The 14,578-nt window shown below is 42.6% G+C and overlaps 1 protein-coding gene and 1 non-coding gene across 3 annotated transcripts in view; both read right to left on the reverse strand.

The window, feature by feature from the left end:
• kcnip1a (Kv channel interacting protein 1 a) overlaps window positions 1-13,883 on the reverse strand; it is a 34,837-nt gene extending 20,954 nt beyond the window's left edge. The window contains exon 1 of one of the 2 annotated variants that reach the window (XM_028960771.1): window positions 13,434-13,883. In XM_028960771.1, coding sequence (XP_028816604.1) covers window positions 13,434-13,521 — 88 coding nt within the window. In that variant the 5' untranslated portion in view covers window positions 13,522-13,883. Of the gene's footprint in view, window positions 1-7,100; window positions 7,171-13,433 lie in introns of those variants that run through there. The other variant, XM_028960774.1, reaches the window with a different exon arrangement.
• A 356-nt stretch (window positions 13,884-14,239) lies between these two features.
• On the reverse strand, window positions 14,240-14,313 carry trnay-gua (transfer RNA tyrosine (anticodon GUA)). Its single transcript has one exon. It is a non-coding gene; the product is annotated as a tRNA-Tyr (tRNA).
• Between the last annotated feature and the right edge of the window lie 265 nt (window positions 14,314-14,578).

Consider the following 14,578-nt stretch of genomic DNA (forward strand, 5'->3'; position numbering starts at 1 on the left):
AATTAGTCACACTCCCAAACAGCTAAAAAGCTCTCTCTCACACACAAAAACACACACGCACACTACCCCCTGCTCTGTTTTGCACACGCTCCATCAGTTTGTCTTGCTCACACAAATATAAATATCTGTGTGTAAATATCACTTTTGCAAGAAATTTAAAATGTTTTTTGGACCATGCCATGAGCTTCCTGTCTCTTTCATTGTAGTCACAACAATTATACTTAATGTAGACATTATAGATTGTAATGTTGACAACCAGGTAACAATAGTGTTTACTTTGTTTATGTTTGTCACTGTTGTGGAAAAAAATATGATCTCAATACAGTCAGCATTAGATTATATTCTCATTAGTTTACTAGTAAACAGAATGTCAGAAACACTAATCTGGTGTAAAAATAGTGAATGCAAAAGACCACATTCTGATTAAGAAAACTGCATGAGTGTATGAGTTAAGTATCACAAATCCCTCACACCCTGGACACAGACATTTTGACCTGCTGCCCTGTGGCAGATTATATAGAGAATGCAGACATGGACCAGCCAACACAGGAACCACATGGAACGACATGAAGAAGCAGAGTTTTTTCTTATAACAAGAGCATGATAAACAGGACAAGGTGCAATTACATACAAACGTGTAATGACCCAATGCAGACTAGACACAATAGGCTTACATTTATACATCAGGTGCACACTATCAGGAAATCAGGATCACAAAATTAACAAACGGAAACACTGGACTGGCACATGATGCCGGAGCCCCTCCCCCAGAGTCAGAAATGTGACATGTGACAATTAGGATGCCTGGGGGTACAGTGTGAGCAACTGTTCACACTAAAACAGAGAGACTTCTCTGAACACCTGTGAAAATTCAGACACCTGGCAAGGCTTTAAAAAATTTTAATCCAGGCATATTCTTTACTTAAGAGTAAGTAAAGAATATGCCTGGAGTAGAGAAGTAAAGACAGACTTCTGATGAAAAGACATGACTTAGAATAAACCCAGAGAACGACCATAGCCCCTCTGGGTTTAAAGGAAATAGTTGGATTCCCACTTCACTTTGACAAACAGATAGAGAGAGAGACATATGGCAGTCATTTTGGTTCATTGAGATAGACCTCCTATGGTGCAGCCAGAAGCACATGATTAAAATTGACATCTTTGGCTGTCTTAATTTGATCGTTTGCTTGGGGGCTTTGAAGTGCAGTAATAGGGAGGTGATCACAATTGCTTTGCATTGCCCTATAATTACTGTTAGTCTTACTAGCCTGAAGTTAAAGTCATTCTCATATAATCATGGGTGGGTGTGCAAATAGTCCAGGGGTTATCATATAACTGTGCATTGCTCAGCCCCACAGATGCCAGGGAACTGTGTGGCGAGTAAATGTTATTTTTAAGCCTTCCTTCATTAGCTTTAGTGCAAATTACATGACTAATAATTACATTCCACCCTCTTACCCTATGGGTGGTAGTGGCCTAATGGGTAACACGCTTGCCTATGAACCAGAAGACCCAGGTTAAAATCCCACTTACTACCACTGTGTTTCTGAGCAAGACACTTAACCCTAAATTGCTCCAGGGGGACTGTCCCTGTAACAACTGATTGTAAGTCGCTCTGGATAAGGGAGTCTGATAAACGCTGTAAATGTACCCCACTGCCATTATGCCTCTGTCATGAAAGACAGCATGGGCTTAAATGTTTCACTGGATTTTGTTTCTCTAGCCCCATGAGCAATTTATATAACTAACACCAGAGGGAGCTAGTGGTCAGACTTTAATGCGCATGCTTTAATAAATATTAGGTCAAATGCATTTACAGACATTAACATGAATGACACCTTCTAAATAAATAAGCTTTAATATGGAGCAACCATAATGGCTTCAACTGTGGGAAAGCTTTAAAACTAATACTAAAGGTGTTCTCTGCTAACCTTCCTGTTGTGTTTATGTGAAATCTGACCAATTTACAACTTAAACACTCATAAATGTTGATCACCTCTTTCATTGAATTTTGAGTGTTTTAATTAACCTTGTTACATCTGTGGGGTTCCTGGTCAAAAGTGAACATCATAGGAAATTAATGGGTATCCAGATTATATTCATCATATAGAAAACATCCCCAAACACACCACCCAAACTCACTCACTCACACACACATTTCAGACTGATCAATGTCTTCTGCGAGTACTCTTTCCCGAGCTTATGTGCAATCCTCCCACATGAAGCAACTTCCTGATGAAAGTGAAGTGATTGTCATTGTGAACACACAGCACAGCAGAGAGTGCACACAACAAAATGTGTCCTCTGCATTTCACCCATCACCCTTGGTGAGCAGTGTGCAGCCGTGAAAGGTGCCCAGGAAGCAGTGTGTGCAGACAGTGCTTTGCTCAGTGGCAGCTGAGTGACACCTTTGTGGTTCAGGGATTCAAACCAGCAACCTTCTGATTACAGGTCTGCTTTCTTATCTGCTAGGCCACAACTGTTCAAACTCTTGCAAACGCAAACTCTTGACATGTATAATAATAAATGTGGCAGGTATTCTACAACATCAGCTGGTGGCGTGCACTTCCCTGTGCATACAGGGTGGTCAGGTGGCCTATATAATTACTTCGTTGGCCAGCCGAGCAATGGCCTGTGCAACTCCCTTTCTTGAACAATGCAACATGATTTGCTACTCAGTGGAGGACTTGATTACCGCTGCTCAAAAGACCTTTCAAGGGGACACGGTGGCGTGTCACTTGCTGGCCCTGCGCCAGAACTCCTGGGATGTGGATTCTTACACCATCAAGTTCTGGACCCTGGTCATCAAGAGCAGCTGGGAAGAGAAGGCACTTCCCACCATGTTCTATCAAGGACTCAGAAAGGACCTCACGGACAAACTACAGAGACAGTAGCAATGACACAACACCTCATTCCCCTGGGCACACCCGCCACACCCAAACCTCTGACCTAGCCAAAGAAGAGCCTATGCAGCTCAGCCATACCTGTGGTACTGATAAAGAGCACCAGTATTGGCACGACAAAGAACAATTTTTCTGTTGCCGAGGTGGTGGCTACTACTGCTGGGAGTGTCCAGAGAGACCCCAGAATCCCGGTGTCCCCTGGTGAGCACCTTCACTCCTCCGAGCTCCACCACCCAAAGTGTGCTGCCCATATCCATCTCCTGGCCCTGGTTTTCCCTGCTCCTGACGCCAGCTCTGGACTACACTGAAAAATTAAACTTTTTCCAGAACCCCATGGTCCTCAGCTACCCATGGTTAGAAGAAATGAAAGTGATTGTCACTTGTGATACACAGCAGCACAACACGACGTGTACACAGTGAACTTTGTCCTCTGCATTTAACCCATCACCCTGAATGAGCAGTGGGCAGCCATGACAGGCGCCCCGGGAGTAGTGTGTCGGGACGGTGCTTTGCTCAGTTACACCTCAGTGGCACCTTGGCGGATCGTGATTCGAACCAGCAACCTTCTGATTAGCAAACTTCTTCTCGTAGGGGCCCAACTGTACCAACCACTGCACGGCCCTTCCAGATTAAGGCCCCAGCACCTGTGTTGTGGGGGGTGGCTGATGCCTCTGATCCCTGTCCAATATCAACACTCTGGTACTGATATCCTGGTACCGGTGGCCTATCCTGACCTGCTGGCCCTCTTCAATAAGGACTTTTGATAAGGACCTGATGTCCATTACCTAATGGGCCACCTCTACTCACTGATACAGGAGACCAGGGTCATGTCAAAAACATACAAACTTCTCTGGACAGCGGAATCATACGACCCTCCACGTCAATGGCCCCTGCCCCATTCGTTTTTTGTAGGGAAAAAGGGACAAAGGCCTGCATCCCTGCATCGATTAAGACTCAAAACTCAAAGAATGTTCAGAAAGGGTGAGAAGGTGGTCCTAAGGACAGTGAGGATCAAACTGTCTTGAGCCTTTAGAACAGCAAAGCATGCACACAAAATCCACAGCCACTTCCAGGACAGCAGAGACATACAGCAAGGCATCCAAGCAGTCACAAACTACAGGACCACAACCTCTGCCTGTGACAGTAACCCGTCCCTACCAGATGCACAGAACGACTTCTATGCACGAATTGACACAGTTATCAGGTGCTGTGTCTAACCACAGCGAACATGAGGATAACTCTTTGCAGAGTTTACTTGAAAGGCTGCTAGACCAGACAACATCTCTGGAAGAGTGCTCACAGAATGTGCAGACCAGCTGCGCCGCGATATGACGTCGACCCCTGGAAGGTCCACAAAACCCAGAAGTAGCAACATCTGCGGGTGAGGGGGTGGAGCAAGGGACAAGAGCGTTGGCAGAAGTGAGGAAGTGACATGGGCAGCAAGCACAGAGGATGCTACCCTCACAATCTTTGTCATGTAAAGCCAGAAACTCTGCGCTCTGCTGGCAAGGCTCCCCGTGGACTGGGAAGACACGGACGATGATGAGAGCGACGATGATGCGAGCTGGACAGTCGGTGACGGGATGGCTCCACCAATCGCGCCAGCCCACGTCACTCCGGGGGAGGAATACGGTGAAAGGAAGCTGGTGGAAGAGGGCGATGGGAAGTCGCCAGCCAGCAACTGCGCTGTCAGAACTGCCTCGCGGAGAATCTGCCTCTCCTGCTCCGGTCGCGGACACTCCTTCCCTCTGCCCAGACGTTCACCAGCATTTCCCTGGGGAAATACCCATGATGCCGACAAGATCACCATCATACTCACGCGATCAAATCCTGCCCCAACACCACACCTAGCACCAGTCAGGATCCTGTGCAAAAAGAATCAGCTGTGGTGGGCGGAGAGAGGGTTGCGCCACCCGTGATCCTGGCTGTGCCCCCTGAGGAGGTCCCGGAGAGCCCAGAGTTGGAACCAGACAAGCAGTGGGAGGGACTGCATGTTCCCAGAATGCACCAGCCTGGGATGCAGTGAACAGTCGCTGGAGGGTCCGGGACCGCCTCTCTGTGTGGTGCAGGGAGAGAAGCTGGTTGCGCTGCCAGCAGGGACGTGCAGCGAGAGGGGCTGCATGTTCTCAGAATGCACCAGCCAGGGGTGCGGTGAAAAGTCACTGGAGGGTCCGGGACCACCTCCCTTCATGGTGCGCCCCATGGCATCACATTTTTCCACCTCTATTAAATACTGTATGTCAGTAAGGTTTTGTATACAACAGTAATACAATATGAACTAAAATTCTAATCATGGATCTAAGTAACTGTAATTCATTATACTTTTAATCCAGGAAGTGTAATGGATTACAATAATTGTTTTTTTGTAATTAAATTACATAATCCTATTACATGTAGTATAAATTGCTACTCCCTAACACCAATCACTGCATATGATTACATTGGAGAGGTAAGGCTTGAATGCTGCTGCTTGGCCATGGGAAGCCATTCCATGAAGTTCTCTACCCTCTTAAATCTTAATCTGAAGGTTACATGAAGTTTAAGTGGCAACTATGCACTCTGCGTTGATCTCCTGAGAAAGACCAATTCTTTCACAAATGTTTGCAAAAGCAGTCTGCTTACATATGTGCTCGGTTTTATATATCAAATGCAGCATTAGATATATGCCACATTAACAAAATTCCTCAAAATTTTTGAGAAGCAACATACTTATTTTGTTTTACATTGCAAAAAATCTAAAAATCTACATGACCTTGGCTAAACATGTCACATATTGGAGCCTTAGCAGCTGGGGCAGTGTTGGCCTAGTGGCTAAGGAAGCGGACCTGTAATCAGAAGGTTGCCAGTTTGAATCCCTGAACTGCCAAGGTGCCAAATAACATTAAAAAAGAGCACAAACAAAAAATAACATTGTGTCCTTATTCAATTTGATAAAAACATATTTCGTTAAACATAGATGGCATTACAGTAAACAACCATTTAAAATGTGTAATGATACAATTATTCTAAACAAATTTTGCCTTTAGTCAGAACAAAGAGCTCAAATCTTTCAGTTGATAGGTATATGTCAATTTCACTCAAAATGTCACTTGATCCCATATGATTCTGACCTCTCCATTTCTTTACAACATTTATATTTACAGCATTTATCAGATGCCCGTATCCAGTGTGTTATCAGCAGTTATAGGGACAGTCCCCCTGGAGCTACTTAAGGTTATGTTCACACAATGGTTTTGGGATTTGTACCTGGTTCTTCTGGTTCAAGTGTGTTACCCACTAGTTCTGGTTGAAGTGTGTTACCCACTAGGCTACTACTACCCCGACAACAATTGTGGCAATGTCTACTTCTATATGAGCTTTAAACGACCATAAGTATTAGCAAAGTATAAAAATGTTAATGATGCAAATGAACACAGTACTTATATAATGTTGGCCCTTCTCAGACGTTTGGACTAGAAGCTAGCTTGCTATATCTGTTTTGCAAAAAAAGGGCTTAGTAAGTACAGTGTTTCACAACTCCTCAGATGTTCCCTCCACCACAGGTACTTGTTATAAACAGTGTAATAAAATATAGCTCAGCCTGGTAGTTCAACACTACACCAAAAACATATGTAGAAAGGCAAAACGCTTTCTGAAACCCAATAATTATGCATTAGGTGCCATAAAATGCCAGAGTAAAACATTATCCTAAATGTAACTGGAGCTCTTGAAGCCCTGGTGAATCCTATTTGGTAGAAGTTTAAAGAAGTGAAGACATAAGAGTTGAGTTAAAAAGGAAGGGAAGCTACACACATCCCTATGAATCATAACCAACACACACTCACAAACACACTGCCCTGTCTGAAGCAGAGGGCAGCAGGAAGGGGTTGATTTACTAAGGGTGTGTTGGTGTGAGGAGAGTGTGAATACCATAACCTTTTATAGCACTCTAGCTCTATCCAGAAATTACTCCCTCCCTCCCACCTTCATCAGACTTGTTGTTCACTGGGGGTTAAATTTGTGTCATGTCTGAAAAAAGCCACATTATTAAAATGTTCCCCAGAAACCAAGAGAATAAGTTTTCCCATTTGCTATTAAAGAACAAATTAGCAATTTAAAAAACTGGAGTCATGCCACTACATACAGCAGCTCACAACGTCCTAAAACAGAAACCACACACACTGCATGCGACAGCCTAAAAACAAGGGGTCTTCCTACCTTTGTGATAGTTCACCTTGTTTTGCATGGAAAATGTTCCCATCGCAAGTCCCATGGTAAAGTGATAGACACCTGTGGTGTGCGCATATGTGTGTGTGTGCGTGGGAGTGAGTGAGTGAGTTAGTGAGTTAGGACGCTTATGCTCAGTAATATTGCTTTCGCCCTTCCTGGCAGCAATTGACTGTGTCCTTCTCCCCAAGGTAAGGCTGGTGATGTTTGTGTGTGTGTGTGTGTGTGTGTGTGTGTGTCTGTGTGTGTGTGTCTGTGGAACCTGTCCATATCTGAGCACATTTCTTGATGCATGGCCAGGAAAAGTTTTATCTATGCAGTTATTGTCTTTAGAAATTATTAGATTTATCTCATTTTTATTTTACAATAATTATATATTATAATTATTGAATTATATATATTTTATTTTTGTTGTCTCAGAGATGCATTAATTTCATTGAATAACAAAGTGATAACAAATAGTATGTCAGTGAAACAAGTAGAACTACATGATAATCAGAGAGTGCAATCACTTAAGTTCCTGGACGGACTTATTGTTTCTTGAGTGCACATCAGGCTAAAGCTGTTGAAATACTCAGCATGACTGTAGCTGAAAATCTGGCAGAGAAGCCCACAGACAAAAGGGCAATAATAAAGTTTTTAAGACTGGGGCACTAATTTAACATTCTGTCTCCCTTGAAAAACAGGTAATCAATTCCAATACATAGAGAGGAGTGGAGGGAGAAGGGGAGAAAACTTTTACTCTCTGTCTTCCCTTGCTTGGTGTACACTGATTAGCTGTAACATTTGTATTTACAGTATACAATGTTGGGGAGTAATGGAATACATGTACCAGCGTTGGGACAAGTTTTCTCTGCAAATAAGAGAAAACTTATAATAAAAATAAGGAGGCAAGTGGTGTTCCATTCCATTCTCCTTAGTGCATGTGAGGCTAAGATGTATAAATTAATACATTGCTTGACCACGGCAAAAAAACCAAGGGAGTTCCCATATGATGAGCTCATCCAACTCGTAACAACCCACCACAACCTGAGGCCTTTGGTAATCGTGCAGCGTTTCAAGTTCCACAGCAATTTTCGGAAGCAAGGTCAGTCTGCAGCAAACTTTGTGGCGGAGTTGCGACAATTACCAGAACATTGTGATTTTGGAGCAGTGTTGGACGACATGCTTCAAGACAGGCTTGTGTGTGGCATAAATTGAGATGCTATTCAGAGACATTTTCTTAGAGAGACACCGCCACTAAGTTTCTAGATAACACTAGTAATTTCCATGGAAATGGATGCCAGCAATGCAAAGGATATCCAGAATGGGCATGGAGTGTTTCCAGTTGCGACAGTACACCAGATCAGGAATGAGACTTGTATGCACCCTAAAAAGGTTGAATGTTTTCACTGTGGAGATGCATTTTGCAAATGAGTGCAAATTCAAGGACTGTGTTTGTCGTTCCTGTAATAAAGTGGGAAATCTTGCGAGACAGTGCAAGAGCTCCAGAAGTCACCAGATTCAGGGACAGAAAACTGCACAGAGCAACAACTAATCATCTGGAAGGAGTGAAAACTAGTGGTTGTTTCCAAAACTATGCTGCGTAAATGGAAAATCCATTACTTTTGAGATTCAGGATTCATTCCAAACCTGGGAGTGTTGCATGTGGACATGCATACTGGAGATCAGAAAGCTTCAGTCTGGCTGGTCATTGCCAAAGGCCAGGGACTGAACCTGCTGGGGCAAGATTTACTGAGAACACTTAAGATGAATTGGCAGGAAATTAAATATGTGCATTCAGTGGATGACATTCTGAAAAAAAAATCTGATTTTTCAGATGAGTTGGGTACTTTGAAGGGGGAGATGGTGAACCAAATGGCAACGCACGTTTTTTCAAATCCAGATCAGTGCCTTACTATGAAGACCAAAGTAGAGGTTGCAGCGACTTGGCATTATTGAACCGGTACAGTTTTCCAGGTGGGCAGTGTCTATTGTGCCGGTAAAAATGGCTTGAGAGCAGTCCAGGCTCACAAGATGAAAGACCAATTGTTTTTGCTTCTCGTACATTAACAGCAGTAGAAAAGGGGTACTCTCAGTTAAACAAAGGCTGTTGTTTCTGCTGTAAAACTATTTCAGCAGTATTCACTATTTGCACAAATCATAAACTACTAGTAAGTTTGTTTGGTGAGAAAAAGTGTATTTCACCACAAGCTTCACCCAGAGTGCAGTTTTGGGCACTCAGCTTGTCTGCTTATCAGTGCCTTCTGGGATCATACAGCCCCTCTAGCTGTATGGACCCTCCGGCGACCATACAATGCACCCCAGGCTCCTCTTGCTGCAAGTCCCCGCTGGCAGTGCGACCAGCTGCTCTCTCTGCACTGCGCAGGGAGGCGTCCCGGAACCTCCAGCAACCATTCAATGCACCCCAGGCTGGTGCATTCTTGGACCATGCAGCCCCTCTCGCTGCACGTCCCTGCTGACAGTGTAACCAGCATCTCTCCCTGCAGGGAGGTAGTCCCGGTCCCTCAGGCGAACGTTCACTGTAACCCAGGCTAATGCCTTCTGGGCCCGTGCAGCTCTTCCCGCTGCACGTCCCTGGTGCAAGTGTGGGGGATTCGCCAGACCATCCAGCCGTTGGGACAATTAGGCCCTCTTCCTGCCTGTCCCAGCTGGGTCCTCATGCCTTCCTGGGGACTCCGTGGCACTCCGCCCCGAAGGCGGACGCAGGCCCCTGCCTGGTCCACTCTCTTTACCAGCTACCGGAGGACCCACTTCTGTCGAAGGTGTGTCCATGACTGGGGCTGGATAGGTGGATTCCCCGGAAGGCAGTCCCAGTTCTCGTTGTCGTCCGTGTCGCCCTCGTTTTTATCTCCCCCCGGGAAGTCAAGAGCCCACGAACGCCTATACTACTTGCGTAGTATAGACCCAGCTCCCAACCCAACTTTGTGAATAGATTAACGGCGATATTTTTTTTATCGCCCGATAAGAGTCTCACGTTAACGCAGCACATTTTTAATCGCCCGATAAGAGTCTCACGTTAATGCAGCACGTTAACGCCGATAACGGCCCACCACTACAGAAAACCCTCCAATTCTAAAAGATAACAATACAGATGTACTTTCAATTACACTAAACCACTAAGTAGGCCTTGCATATAGAGCTGCTTTTGCATTATTAAATTAAAAGTATTTTTTGTTTTGTATATTACAGAAACTCTTTATATGTGGTGTATTTATTGCTGGTATAATGAGACAGTTGCATATCTCTCTCATGCATCTTCATTTCTAGTTGGAGTTTTCATTTTCATTTCATGCTCTTCCTTTAGATATTTCAACTTGTGTGCATGAAATTCAGTAGCCAGCCTTTTATGGATTGTGACTTAACTGTTCCTGTGAGCAGTGCCAATAAACATCATAGCTTCTGAGACTGCCCTGCAACTCTGAGGTTCTGTCCATTTGACTTTCACCTACAAACAAAGATAGTTCATATGAACAAATTAACACATTAAATGAGAAATAGTTGTGAGATGACACAAGCAATAGTCTGAAAGAAGAGAAATTAAGGCTAAATCAATGCACTTCTCAATTCATGAGTGCATGACCCCTCATCTAAACTGTCTAGATGGTCATCATCTAGTATGTTCTCCTAAGGTTGTAGGTTATCCATTATTTATTTCAGAAATTAATCCATCTGCTTTGTGTCATTATTTGCAGACTTTCTACCAGTCTTAAACCATTCTATTCTGTCTTCTGCAGCAGTCTTACATTGTTATATTCTTCCACAAAACCTGAATGTAATAAATAATGAAATGAGAACCCTATTCTAGTTTCCAGTAATAGAAGTAGGGCCACTAACAATTCTTACCTGAAGTTTGAAGGTGAATTGTCTTCATAGATATTGTTTTTTATCGAACTTATAACAGTTGGATTGCACTCTTTTTCTTTGATTCCACCTCAGATGTGTGCTGTTTATCTTCAATGATGGGGTATCTGGAAACTATTGTCTTAAGTAGTTTTTTCATGCTCAGTGAAAGTTTTGATCACTGTTTCTTTTCTACTGCCATTGGATTTGCTTCTCCAATTTCATAGAAAATCAATCTAAATCAATTCCATAGGCCACCTAGACTAAACTAAAGCTAGTGCTTTTAAATGTATTCTGATTGCTTTAGTTCAAGATTTCATAGTCCAAGTGTTAGTAATCACAATTTAGTCTGCATTTCAGAAAGCTTTTTATTAGGCATTGATTAACATTTTTAGATTAAGACCTACTCTTGGCCTAATTTAACCTCTGTCTGGAAAACAGATTAGAATTTGCTGGTCTAAGATCAAGGTCACTACTATAAGGTCAAATACTGTGGCATGCAAAAGTTTGGGCAGATATGCTTAAAATGTCACATAAGCTGAAATCATGACCAACCCTTCTACCTGAAAAAGAGATGTATTCTTTTTAAAATGCCTTTACTTTACCACTCAAATGTTTACGTTTGTCTGTAGATCAGGCATTTGGTATCAAATCTAAAAAAAATACATCTGAATTGTGTTTGTACTGAGGTTGAACACAGAGGCAGGGCTCAATGTGAGATGATTTCTGCATTGATTAGGGGGGGGGGGGGGGGCGGGCCAGCCTGGAGGATGGTTCTATGATCAGACATGACAAAGACTGAGGTGTCTGACCAGAATGACAAAAGGTATGTTTTGAGGAGTGAAGGTGAGTCTTTCAAACCCAAGAAAACTGCATCAGCTGTCATATTTGTTCTTGATTGACGCTGGATGAAATAGAAATCAAGGAAAAATGCATAAATCTTTTAACATGGCTTCAAAAGTGATGTTAAACAAGGTTATGGTGAATGGGTAACAAAAGTGCCTGGTGAAGACTAAAGACAAAAATCATTTAATCACGAAACACAATGTGAGCACAATCACTGTGTTTTTAGTCATTACTCTCATACTTTCAGTCTCATTTCATTTGCAGATCAGAGAGGGCGTGCAGGAGTGTAGCTAGCTAGTAGTGTATTGATATAAGAGGGTGCACTTCCATTTACAGCCCTGTAAGGGAGCATCATTTGAACTCAATGCGAGCAGCTACTGGGAGCCAGTGGAGAGAGGTGAGAATGCTGCATTTGAAATTAATTTACCAGTTATGCCCAAAAAAGGCTTTCATAATAGCAACGTCAAGACATTCACCTTTATTTAGCCTGCCATGCTCCTGCAGGGACGCAGTAATTTGAAATCTTTTGACAGGGTGGATACCTTCTAGTGGTGGCCAGTAGAAGTGCAGCTTCTTGGGGATGCCGTGACACACATAATGCATTCCTGGCCTCTAGTGCCAAATGTAAGAACTGCCTCACCACTTTCACTTTCCTTTCAGTGTTTAAAATCCACTGAACTATGCATTTCCCCTGCATGATGAAGTAAAATAATTGCTAAATAATTAAAAATAAACAGTCTGATCACATATTACAGCAATTAGGGGGCACCAATGAACTGAAAAAGAAAAGCAACTGTTCATCATGCTAATGCAATTAAAATTGCTCTTGAGTTTCAAGCTTAAAATAGGCAGTGGAATGAATGCATATTAATTAAAATGAGGGTGTGAAAAAATAGATTTGCTTTGATACTGAAATCCGTTTTTACACCAAAAAATATCCCCACAGCTATAATGCCAATGTCTTTTGATAGATTATAAGCAAATAATTGAACTATAATTAATATTATTTTGTGAAAACAGAGCTCTTAATCAATCGTCTTTTCTCAAATGATGCAGTCTCTGGTATGGCTCTGATCAGATCAAACTGTATCCATCTGCAATTTCATGACTGAATATCAGTGGATTCTGACGCAGATGTGTCTCAAGGTGGTGCACAGATAAAAACTGTAAAGCATTATCACCAATAACTTAAGGTATAATAGTGGCTGTCGATATGGCATTGCCTTCATGTAAAGCAAGAACTGAGCACTGCATTGACCACTGCACTACTGTGTATGAGTGAATTTATTGTTGCATATGGCAATAATACTTTGATATGAAAGCACAAAGCCAAAGAGCCAAAACATTTGATAAACTTTATAAAAAGTCATTAAATAGGCATGAGATAAATTACACAAACACAGATTTTAAAAAATAGTTTGGGCAGAAATTATTAAATATATTGATTATAACATTGTAGAGTGTAGCCTCTATTAGGGCAATTACAGAGAACCACTGCATTCGTGAAAGCATCCCACAAATATTGAGTTTGGCCACTAACAGCTTTTTCCACAGTTTTTCACAGGATTGTTGAACCATGTTGTTGTACATGTTGGTCCAGTATAGCAATCTATGACAGCTATATAAATGACTTACCTTTGATGAGAGTCCCAGTCACAAGCTTGTGCACAGACCGAGCAAACTTCACCAATCCATGCTTGCAGCGCTTTGCACAACTAGTCATGCTGATTGTGGACAGACGCTTTGACCTCTGACGGTGGTCAAAGCCAGAAAAGTGAGACAGCAGGAAAACGACCCCTAACAGTGTTCCAGGTTTATTGTTTTCTCTTTCTCTCCAGTCCTATGCCAGGTTGTATGGCATGCACAAATCATCTGTTTTTTCATCAGTCTCTAATGTTCCTCCCCAAAGCTACAGCATTTCACAGAAGTCAATAGAATTCCAAAATGAAAAAAGTAAACATTTAGACGATCCCTCTCTCCTGCTAATCCAGTACTGCCTGCAACAGACCAAAGCTCTGACAGATTCTTCTTGTCCTTTTGTTATCCAGATTTTTTTTTCATGCTCCATTCCTTTCCCATCTTTCGATGCTACGTTCGGCTCCACATTGAGAGCCCCACCTTGTGACGAAGTTCCTCCAAGGCAGCCCAGCACACTCCTGCTGCTGCTGCATCCTCCCTCCTGCTCCCTTACCCTCCCTATTCTCCTTCAATCCTCAATATGCTGAATTTCCTCTAAATTTCACTATGAGACTTGCTGCCTTCTCTACCATTTGCATAAATCACCCATAAATTACAAAAAATTGCTTAAAGTAATGTGCAAGCCTTAAGTCTATTTTGGAATGTGTCAAGAAGGTCTTAATTTCATCTGTTGTTCCCAAATGTGCTTGGAGCTCAGATATTTAAGTCTGCAGTCAAATGCTCTACCCCCACAAATCACTTTACGTCCCTGGGTGGGCTTGAACCACCAACCTTTCGGTTTACAGCCGAACGCGCTAACCGATTGTGCCACAGAGACCACAGATGATCACATGCAAATGCTACAATGGTAATATGATATTTATTTTTATTACAATGTTGCTATAACTGGATTCATGGTTTCTTCAGATTTGATTGTTTTTTGTTCATCTAAATGTTTTAATCTCTTTTTTTTTGAATGAGAGAGAGCTTCTCACACAGAGATTGTCTTCTGTGAGCATCTGAACACCGCATACTGATTTCTCTGCTTTAGGTACTATTACCTCTCTCATCAGCAGTTTTTTCCAGCAATGCATACACACCAT

The sequence above is a fragment of the Denticeps clupeoides genome, chromosome 18 (assembly GCF_900700375.1).
Source record: "Denticeps clupeoides chromosome 18, fDenClu1.1, whole genome shotgun sequence".
In the NCBI taxonomy this organism is placed as follows: Eukaryota; Metazoa; Chordata; class Actinopteri; order Clupeiformes; family Denticipitidae; genus Denticeps; species Denticeps clupeoides.